Here is a 10515-nt window from a genome sequence, read left to right as displayed (position 1 = left end):
ACGATCCCACCTGGATCATTAAGACAGAAGGGGCATCTAAACATCAGCAATTCATTTACCCATATGTGCAAGTAAAAAAAAAAGCCAAACCCGTTGCCCTCAAGTCAATTCCGACTCATAGCGACCCTATATGATGCAATAGGGCTAGTAAAAGGAGGTCCTTCTCATTGCCAGGGCTGTCACTTGTGACTAACTCCCTTCTCTGGTTCTGGAGGTGGGTCCTAAGAGAGACGGAGGCTTCTTTCTCTTCTCCCATGCCCCCACCCCCAATCCAGAAATTGCTTTCTCTCATTCTGCATTCATTTTGGTTTTCCTGTTCAAATGATGCCAGACCTATCAGTGAAGCAGCCCTGAGGCATTTATGGCCAAGCCACAGAGTGACAGTGGAGAATTTCTCTTGGGGCCCTGTGGGGAAAACAGGAAGTGGTGGAGGCAGGATGGGCTGGGCCCTGGAGAACCTTGTGCAATGTGGCCCCCCAGGTTCATCCATTTGGCTGAGTCAGTGTGATCTTCAGATGGAGCACAGCTTTAGCAGGATCCCAACTGCCCAGCAGCCACAGAACTCCCAACCCTTTGACGCTCTTTTAGTGCCCCATGAGGACCTCCCCTGACTCCCCTCCACCCCTTGGGAATGTTTGCCTTTCTCAGTCAGCTCCACCTCTAAGAGGTGGTCACTGGGCCTCAGACAGTCAGACCCAGAAAACAGAAGGTATGGGGGAAGAACAGTCATTCGTGCACATCCCAGATCTCAGAGAGCAGCGGGGGAAGCTTTTTGTCCTGCAGGCGCAGTGCAAACACTTGCTCTGAGTGGACGCTGCTCAGTGTCCGGAGGCTCACCAGTTTCATTAGCATCCGTGGAAACATTAGTCGGTCCTGGCGGTAGAAGAGGGACGAAAGAGTATAACTTTTGCCTCCCTCTAGGGAAGGGGCAAGCATAGGGGAGTTGTGGGAGAGGTAGAGAATGATCCACACACAACGGAGTCAGAGAGGGAGTCTTACAGGGAAAGTAGGTGGTGAGGTGTGTCAGGGATGGGCCTGTGGAGAGGAGGGAACAGGGCGCCATGGGGAGACTCACATGGGGGTGGTGGATGGAGACGTAGGCATGCAGGGCCTCCACATATGTGTGTTGCAGCCTCTCTACCTGGAGCTGGTCCTGCACGTTGGGCCGGTCTATAGGCCACCAACAGAGTTGAGGAGCAGGTCTGGCCGAGGTCTTAGTTCCTTACCCCAAATCTCAACCCCAAAATAGGGACATGCCCCCACCCAACCTCTCCCATCCCGGAATACCAGAGCGAGTGCCTCCACCCTCACAATTCCTGCCATGTGGGCCCTGCAGCCCTCCTTGGTGCATGTTTCTTAGCTGTTTCCCTCTTGCCCCTCCTCCGAACCTGCAGAGAAGATGCTGATGGCAATAAGCAAAGCAAACTCGGCATCATTGAGTTGCAGCTCATTCATGGCCCTGGAGAATTCGAAGATGGGGTTGATGAACTCCACCTGCAGCCCTGAGGTGGAAGAAGGGAGGCAGGAGTGGCAGGAACTTCCTTCTATCCTCCAGCTCCTCAGCTGAGGGAACTACTTCACTAAGAAGTCTCCAGGGCTCTGTTGTATGACCTTGGGCAAGTTTCTTAAGCTCTCAAAGCCTCATCTGTAAAAGGGGATGCCTACCTGAACCTATCTCATAAGGCTGTGGGGATGGTTAAATGGCAAAGCATGCAGAGCACTTAGCACTGTGCCTGGCACACAGGAGGTGCTGAATTAAATGGTAACAACAATTCCATTCTTATAGGAACTCTTGAGGGTCCCACATTACTAGAAAGAGAGGCAATACTTATTTTCATTCATGAAGTCTTTTTAGCTGGCAATTGGCACTATTTATTTGAAATACTTTATATACATTTCATATACCATTCCAGGTTACAGAAGTATGGTTGAGGGTGTGGACTCTGGAGCCGGACTGCCTAGGTTTCAGTCCTGGCTCTACCTCTTAGTAGCTGTGTGACCCTGGGTAAATTATTTAACCTCTCTAGGCCTTGATTTTCCCATCTATAAAATGGAGATAATAATAGGACCAACCTTGATTTTCCCATCTATAAAATGGAGATATTTTTTTAAATAATAGTACCAACCTCATAATGGGTCCTTAGGATGTCTGGCACAAGGTAATTACCATAGAAGTGTTTGTTAAATTATATATATATATTTTTTAATGGAACCAGTGTTCCTGTTAAGAAGACTGAAGTTCAACAAACCGTGACCTAAAGTCACAGCATCTAGAAAACAGTTTTCCCATAGACACTGTCAAAGTTTCCCCGACCCACACTATCCCCTACGCTTTCTCAGACTTCTTTTAGCAACCATCTGCTACACTTTTCCATTCGAGGCGTCTTGATTAGTCACTTCCTGTGCTTCTACCCTGATGTTTATCATCAGTGTGTGTTGATCCATTTAGTGGGCAAGCCCCATTTTATAAAGCATTTCTCGGTGACCGTCCTATCGTCCATGCATTGCACCCCAAACTGTGCCCAACAGCTCCTTTGCACAGAGGGGAAGAGGAGGCTCTAGAGTTGGGTTATGAACCCTGTGAGGGTCTGCTAATGCTCACTGAATGGATGCGAATGAAATGCAATCAAGTCCCCATCATTTGTCAACCATATGGTAGTGGATATAGAGGGAGAAAGAGACCTGATAAAATAGAGCCCTCGTTTCTTCTCAAGACCTCACTGATGAAATGAGAAATGAAAGGCAAACACGATGATAGCTAAACTGCTTATATAAATAAATCTATAAATAGGTACAGATTCAGATAGCACAAGTTAAGTCCACGAGTGCTAGAGGGAATGCAGAGACATTAGAACTGGGAGGGTTCACAAAGGAGGATGTTATGAAGGAGATGGCCACGGTCAAGGGGGACTGGGGTATTAAAACATTTGGGGAAGAGGTGGTTTGGTAGAAGAAAGTAGCAGGGTTGGGCTTTTAAAGCTGAATAAAGTCATGAGCTGCATAGGGTTTTTCTAGGCTGTAATGTTTACAGAAGTAGATCGACAGGCCTTTCCTCCGCAGTGCAGATGAGTGGGTACGAACCACCAGTCTTGCAGTTAGCAGCCAAGCCCAGACTATTTGTTCCACCCAAGGACTTAAAGTCATCAGATCACTCCTATACATTGGGGCAGCACACTCAGCACTGCCGAAGGCAAGAAATGCCAGTACAGACCTGTTATGCCTTACAGTTAAAGGAGCCCTTTCTAGAAAGCCTTTTGGGTGGCCTGTGTTGGGACAGCAAGGGGCACTTGAGCTGGTCTGAGTCACCAGAAAGCAGGGAAGGCTCTATGAGCTCTGGCCTGGAAACTAGGATGTACGAACCCAAGAATGGAGTTATAGCACAGTTAAATTTTATAGACCCACTCACTCACTGTTAAACTGCTAGGTCTCCTGTTGAGCCTCAGTTCAAATCTCTGCAAAACTCCTAGCCTTCCATCTTTTCCCAACTATGCTCTCAACTCTCCCATGTGTGTTGGAGTAGAACTGTGCTCCATAGCGTTTTTTTTATGGCTGATTTTTTGGAAGTAGCTTGCCAGATCTTGAGGCACCTTAGAACTTCCAACCTTTCGGTTAGCAGCCCAGTGCGTTAATTGTTTGTGCCACCCAGGAACTCCTAACACAAACATTACCAACAATTAATGTGAGGACACTCCCGTTGCTCAGCTCCCAGGCAGGCATCATACAGAGAGCAGCAAACCAAACCCATAGCCGCTGAGTCGATTCCGACTCATGGTGATCCTATAGGACAGAGCAGAACTGCCCCATAGAGTTTCCAAGGAGCTCCTGGTGGATTCAAACTGCCGACCTTTTGGTTAGCAACTGTTTCCAGAGAGCAGCAATGTCAGCTAATTCCTGGAGAAAATACTTCAGACCCAGATGGGGATAAAACATTCACTCTCTCATCCTCAAGTTGCCCCATCTGGGCACCTTTGCAATGTTTCAACCCCAGTGCCATGGCCCATCAGAAAGAGCAATTGAAAAAAAAAGTGGAGGAAAATCAGCCAGGGAAGGAGAGTTTTTGAAACTTAAAGAGCATGTCTAAAGAAAGGTTTGTTCATTATTGACCACTATGAAAGGCTCAGGGCAATGGTTTTCAAACTTTTTTCCTAGCTATAAAATCTTTTCTTCAAACAAAACACAATATATAATGCAGATTTAAATAAGCTTCATGTTTGGCTCAAGTAAGGACGAAGGACACTCCTTGCCTCCCTGTTTCTCCTCTCAGGTGACAGACACTTCCTTGGAACCCTCAGGTTCCTGAGAGCACAGTTTGAAAACCACTCGCCTAATGTAACAGAGGACAGGGGTCAGCTGAGAGCAGTTGAGAGAGGCCTAGCAGCCTTCCAACTTTCTGTCTTGGAATAACAAGTGAAGACTTCCCTCTGTAGCTGCCCAAACCTTGGACCTATGGCTCTGTAGTCCCATGACAAAAACCATCTGCATCCAATCCAGTCCCTTTGCGGTCTCAGTTCTCACCTGCTTTGGCAAAGTCTTCCCGGTTATAACTGAAGTCCTTGAGGAAGGTGATACTCTCACTCCCAGGGTTGTACCTCCGAGATGTCTCCAGAAGCATCACCTGGACATAAGTAGCAGATCTCAAACAAGGACCGGGAGGGCTGGTCTTGGCACACAACCCTCTCGAGGGAAGGGTGGTCTCCCTCACTCATACTTCCCAGTGGACTTGGTTCCCCCAGTGGGATGTCTGGAGGCCCCTCCCACAGATAATCCCGCTCTGGTTTTCCTTTCACCCCCTCGGCCTCTTCCAGCCACCTCAATGGCAGAGGTCTTCAGCAGGGCAATCTGGTCCTCCCGGCTGAGCTGTAGGAAGCCAGGCAGCTGCTTGGCAAAGTCAACAATTTCCTGCACAGAGACGATGGCCAGCTCAGTGAAGTGGGCAAAGCGCTGCTGACGGGCCTCCCGGCTCTGGGGATCTGGTGCCATGGGCCAAGGCTGCCCACGAGGGCAAGGAGGGAAGAGGAAAACCACTTTGAGTTGGACTTCAAGAAGCCACCTGGTACAGAGCCACCTCTCCCCGGGTCCCTCAGCTACCGTGACTCGAAGCCGATCAGAGAAGGAACGTCTATTGCACTGCTGCTGGGCAGCAACCAGCTTCTCAATCATGCCCAGTTGTTCAGGGCTGAGCTGGGGCAGGACCTGGGTAGGTGAGGAAGCCCTAGGTGACACGGATGTGGTCTGAGCCTGCTCCTCCTCTTGCCGCTTCAGTTTCTTCAGGCGGATCTGTTCTTCTGATAGGACACCTAGCGACGGGATCATATTTGAGGAAGAGAGAAGAGGGGAAGGCGGGAAGCAAGGGTGGGGCAGAGAGGGTGGTTTGAGGCTCCAGAAAAGCACAGGGCTTTCGGGAAAGTCAAGGAAGAGATGTGAATCTATTCTTAGGGACCCAACAGACTAGGAAGCCCCTGTGGGCTCAGGGACCTGTCTAGCCCCAACCCTGCCACCCGCACGTCCCCTCTTTCCCATCAGCCTCTCCCCTTCTTTCCGTCTCCAGATACTCACACTCCTCTCGCATGCCAGCCTGACGGCATTTGCGAAGCCGACACTCCTGGCACTTGCGACGCATATAGGTGTCCATGGGGCAGTGGCCACCGCTGTGACAGACGTAGCGCGCCCCCTTGATGACACTGCGACGGAAGAATCCCTTGCAGCCCTCACAGCTCAGCACATTGTAGTGGAAGCCCGAGGCCTTGTCCCCACACACACTGCATAGCTCGTTGCCCAGCATTTTGGGAGCTGGTCCCTTTTTCCGTTTTGGTGGACGGAGCTCTGGATATAGAGAAGAGCCTTAATGTGTTTTTCTCAAGGTAAAAGCTTGGTGTCCACTTGGCCACAGCCCTGGGCACTCAGTGACCTTCATTCCCTTCACTATATGCCTTCTAGTCTCTCTATTATAAAAATTGTTGCTGTTATTAGTTGCTGTCAAGTCAATTCCCACTCATGGCGACCTCAAGTGTGCAAAATAGAACTGCTCCGTAGGATTTTCAAGGCTGTGACCTTTTGGAAGCAGATTGCCAGGCCTGTCTTCCAAAGCACCTTTGAGTGGGTTCTAACCACTAGCTTTTGGCAGTAGAACGCTTAACCGTTTGCACCACCCAGGGACTCCTTATAAAAACAGTAGCTCTCATTTACCAACTGCCATTGTGTCCTAGGTACTGCCATTGTGTCCTCTTATATGCACTGATCATAAGAGACACGCAAAAACCAAACCCATTGCCACTGAGTCGATTCCAACTCATAGCGACCCTGTAGGACAGAGTAGAGCTGCCCCATAGGGTTTCCAAGGAGCAGCTGGTAGATTCAAACTGCTGACTTTTTGGCTAGCAGCCATAGCTCTTAATCGGTGTGCCACCAGGGCTCCCATAAAGAAACAGGTACTATTATTATTTCCATTTTAAAAATAAGTAAATAGGGTCAAAAGGCTAAGTCATTGCCTAATGAGATTGTAGAAACAAAATTCACATTGAAATTACTGAGGTCTAGTTGACTTCAAGCCTTTGGACTTAAGCATCACATTATAGAGTAAGGAGCCCCAAGGTACCCCTCCCAGATCCAGGAGCCCCTATCTCCTCCTCACCTGTGGACTCTGGAGAGGGCTTTGCCCTGGGGAGCCGGGCTGCGGGTTCTGCTGCTTCCAGCCCCACTCCTGAAGTACCCCGGGTGGGTTGGGGTGTTCCGGTTTCCTCCCTGAGGATGCAGTTGCTGCCCCCCAGCATCTGGCTGCTTGCATCTTGCACATCCGACTCCCAGAGCTCCACCACAGAGTCTGAGCCCAAAAGACAGGCACGAGGGGGTCTTAGGCCCAGCCCGGGTCCACCTCCCCTGAGTCCTACCTGAGAAATGCCAAACTTGTCTCTCCCCTTAGAGGTCAGCAGAGCCCCAGCTCAGGCTTTGGGACCCCAGAGGTTGTATGGACCCTAGGACTAGTCATCTGTAGTCCCTTGTACCTCAACACTTTAAATAAAGGTTTTTAGTAACCTTTGTCCCCTTGGGGGGCTAAAGTGTGTTCATTTTAGAGATCAGATAGGACTCTTCAAAGCTAGAGCTGGGTAAGGACTAGACATGCCAACTCTCCCCAGCAGCAAGCCCAGATTGGGGAGGACTGGGAAGATGCCCTCAAGGCCAAGCATCAGAACCAGGGTAGAGGTGGCCTGGGCAGGCTGGTTCCTGAAGGTGGAGAGGAGGCCTGGACTCAGGGGAGAGGACTGGAGTGAAGCAGCTTACCAGGAGAAACATCAGGCACTGGGGACTCCAGCCACAAGGACATCTCTTCCTGGAGCCCTGGGCATTACCAAAGGGCTGTCCTGCAGGAATGACCCAGGTTACATCTTCCAGAGCTGGGCTCCATTCTAGCCTCAGCCCGCTTCTCCTCCTACCCAGTCTTTCATCAGTATTAACAATATCAGCTAGCATTTACTTGCCATTTATTAGCCTTGTGCCTCACAATATCCCTGACCCCACAATAGTCAGGACTATTCTTAAGTTTATTTTACAGATGAGGAAACTGAGGTTCAAAGAGATTAATAGCCTGTGGTTACACAGTCAGGCAGTGGTAGAACCAAGGCTCCAGCCCCAGCCTCGAAGCCTGGACTCTCGGCCACCATGACCCCCTTTCTCCCCCAGAACCCCCTCTAGCTCATCAGGAAGCCAGTGGGCGCATCTGCCTTTCTGTCTCAGAAGGGCATGTCGCTGAGTTGCAGAGCCCCTTCCCCCTCACTCAAGCATGGGGGGCAGACTGGGGCAGCCACAGTTGGGCAGGACCAGGAGATAGGGTGGAGGCTCACTACCCCCAGTGAAGTACCTACCTGCCTTCTAGAGAACCTCACCACTTCCCAAGGTCCCAGCACAATCCTCTTGCCTCCAAGAAAAAAAAAAAAATTTTTTTTTTTAAATGCTGTCCAATAGATTCCTACTCATAGCAACCATAGAGGGTTTCCAAGGCTGTTTTTACAGAAGCTGACTGCCACATCTTTCTCCCACAGCAGCCGGTGGCTTCAAACCACCGACCTTTCAGTTAGCAGCTGAGCGCTTTAACGACTGGGCCAGCAGGGCTCCTCTTTGCCTCCAAGAGTCTCCCTATTTCCCACATAGGAACTCCTCGTGAGTTACTCTGGGGCCTGAATAGAATCCTGTTCTGGCCTGTCCCTGCCCCAGCTTTAATCACCATCATTCCTCACCTCTCCAAAGGGCCCCTTCTAAGACCCACAGGACACCCCCATCCCCCAGACACACACAGAGCCCCAGGCCCTGCGGAGGAGCGGAGCGGACCCACCGAATGCCCAGGCAGCCAGACTTCCTGGCTGGGCAGTCTCTGGAGCCCCCTTGCTGGGAGAGGAGGACGGTGCAGTCCCTCGTCTCGAGACCGGCGGTCGCTTTAGCTGAAGCCGAGCCAGAGGGGCCGGCAGCCCCAGGGAAGTGGATGTGGGGAAAGGCCGAGGGGAGGTACTGCCAAGCGGTCGGGACACCTCTCCTTCCTGCTACCGGCCCCCGGGCCGACCTAGGCTCTGGCTGCGCCGCTCCCGCCCACGGGGCCGCTTCCCCAGCACGCTGACTCCTCCCCGGCCCGCCGCCCCCTCGCCCGGCACCACCCCTGGCCCCTGCCCCCTGCGCTCGCTCGCGCTTCCCCGCAGACCGCCCGGCTCCACGTCTCACCCCTTGCTGCCCTTTCCCTCACCCTGGAGGCTCTTAGCTGCTCTCACAGGACTGCCTCCTAGGTACCCCCACCCGGATCCAGGCAGCCTGGAGACAGCATCCCCGCCCCTCCACAGACACCTCTCAGACCAAAGGTCCCCGGCACGGCCCCGGAATTGCGACACCGGAGCGCCAGCCTGCTTTCCCAGCCTCCCTCCTCCCCCCTTGCCTCTGGGAAGGGGCCAGGGAGCACTCCCCATTAACCCCAGGCCTCAACCAAGCTGGGAGAACTTTAGGGGTGGAGAGAGGCAGGTGCTGGGCCTTCCAGGAAGCTTCTAATTGTGGGTGCCCTGCGGGTATCCACAGAGAGTGGAGGCGGCAGAGAGAGTGATTGGTAGGAAGTCTGCTGTGAGCAGTGGCAGGCCTGGGATGAGGGTGGGGTGGTGGACCCAGGTACCAGCCCAGGTTGGACCAGAGAAGGTACACAGTTTCCCTTATCTAGGGTATGGTCCATCCAGCATAGGCTGAGAAGAATATGTTGTCTCAACATGCCATTTGGCCCCACCCATGGACAGTCCATGCACATCAGAATCAAACTATTGTAATCCATAAGGTTTTCATCGGCTGATTTTCAGAAGTGGATTACCAGGCCTTTCTTCCTAGTCTTAGTCTGTAAGCTCCATTGAAACACATTCAGCATCACAGCAACACGCAAGCCTCCAGAGACACATGGGTGGTGCTGCTCATAAGGTGCATTGCTGGGAATTAAACCCAGGTGCTCACATGGAAGGTGAGAATTCTACCACTGAGCCACCATTGCCCTCTGGAACGACTATAGCCTAGTCTTCCTGCCCTGCTGCCTGGGACATGAGATCCCTGACGGTAGACACCATGTTTTATTTATTTTTATCTCCCCTAAAGCCACAGGAACAGGGCCTGGCATAGAGTAGGCAACAGAGCAGATGTTCTGTTCTTGTTGGCTGAATGAATAACAAGTAAAACAATACGATCTTCCTCTATCCCCCACTTGTTAGCGCTGGTCAGTTTCATCTCAACATATTGGTTCAGTGATTGGTCTCTGGAATCAGATTCTAGGTTCAAATCCCGACCCTTCCTCTTAGCTGGGTGATCTCGATTGAGCAAGTTACTTCATGTTTCTGAACTTGTTTCCCTATCTATAAAATAGGGATAATAATAGTGGTTTGTGCCACATAAGGTTGTTGTGAAGATTAAACAATGTATCATAGCACATAGTGTTCAAAAAATGATAGCAGTTATCATTACCCTCTCAATCCTTTCAGCTATAGGACTTCTCACCACCCTGAATCTGTACCTTGTTAACCTTCCAAGTGGTTTCCACGTGCGAATCCCTCACCACCTCTTTTGGGCCTCATAGCAGCCCCAGGAGGGAGGGAGGGAAGGAGGGAAAATAACAGGAGCCCCATCTTACATAAAACAACGAAGCTCATGTGAGAGCCGTTCCCAAGACTACACACAGCTAGTAGCCAAGCTGGGCTCAGAATCCAGGTGTCCTCCCTCCAGTCCCTGTCCTCCACCTGTCTCCTCTATCAGCATCCAGGACCCTCTTGGTGTTGTTGCCTCTCCGGTCTGATGGAACAGCGAAGTCCTGAGATGGAGAAGCCGGGGCTGTGGGCTGCAGGGGGAGAGGTTGAGGGCCCTGCAGATGTCTCAGTACAGATGTGGGAAGCAAGGAGCTAAGGTTACTGCTGGTCATTCACCCCTGCCCACTCCCAGTTTCCTGCTTCTAGGCTCTTCCTGTTTTGCTGTGAACTGTAGTTCCCACGGGCCCCACATTAAAGTATAAAAGGA

At 51.3% G+C, this 10515-nt stretch overlaps 1 protein-coding gene across 1 annotated transcript; it reads right to left on the bottom strand.

Annotated features, from left to right (window-relative positions):
* Nucleotides 1-726: 726 nt before the first annotated feature.
* NR1H3 (nuclear receptor subfamily 1 group H member 3) lies at nucleotides 727-8581 on the bottom strand. The gene is made up of 11 exons (XM_049891131.1): nucleotides 8327-8581; nucleotides 7860-7912; nucleotides 7279-7358; nucleotides 6632-6820; nucleotides 5557-5823; nucleotides 5089-5297; nucleotides 4810-4989; nucleotides 4516-4615; nucleotides 1389-1502; nucleotides 1076-1170; nucleotides 727-873 (listed from the first exon to the last, which is right to left on the bottom strand). Exons 3-11 carry the CDS (start codon nucleotides 7319-7321, stop codon nucleotides 727-729), a joined length of 1344 nt encoding a protein of 447 aa, XP_049747088.1. The 5' UTR covers nucleotides 7322-7358; nucleotides 7860-7912; nucleotides 8327-8581.
* Nucleotides 8582-10515: the final 1934 nt, after the last annotated feature.

This window comes from Elephas maximus, chromosome 7 (genome assembly GCF_024166365.1).
Source record: "Elephas maximus indicus isolate mEleMax1 chromosome 7, mEleMax1 primary haplotype, whole genome shotgun sequence".
Taxonomy (NCBI): Eukaryota; Metazoa; Chordata; class Mammalia; order Proboscidea; family Elephantidae; genus Elephas; species Elephas maximus.
This window is presented reverse-complemented; position numbering and strand designations above follow the sequence as displayed.

Coding starts and splice junctions, on each gene's coding strand:
- NR1H3 (XM_049891131.1), bottom strand. CDS start 7,321: ATGTCCTTGTGGCTGGAGTCCCCAGTGCCTGATGTTTCTCCTG. Junction 1,503..4,515: donor GGAAGACTTTGCCAAAGCAG/GTGAGAACTGAG, acceptor CTTCCACCTCAG/GGCTGCAGGTGGAGTTCATC. Junction 1,171..1,388: donor CATCAGCATCTTCTCTGCAG/GTTCGGAGGAGG, acceptor GGTGGCCTATAG/ACCGGCCCAACGTGCAGGAC.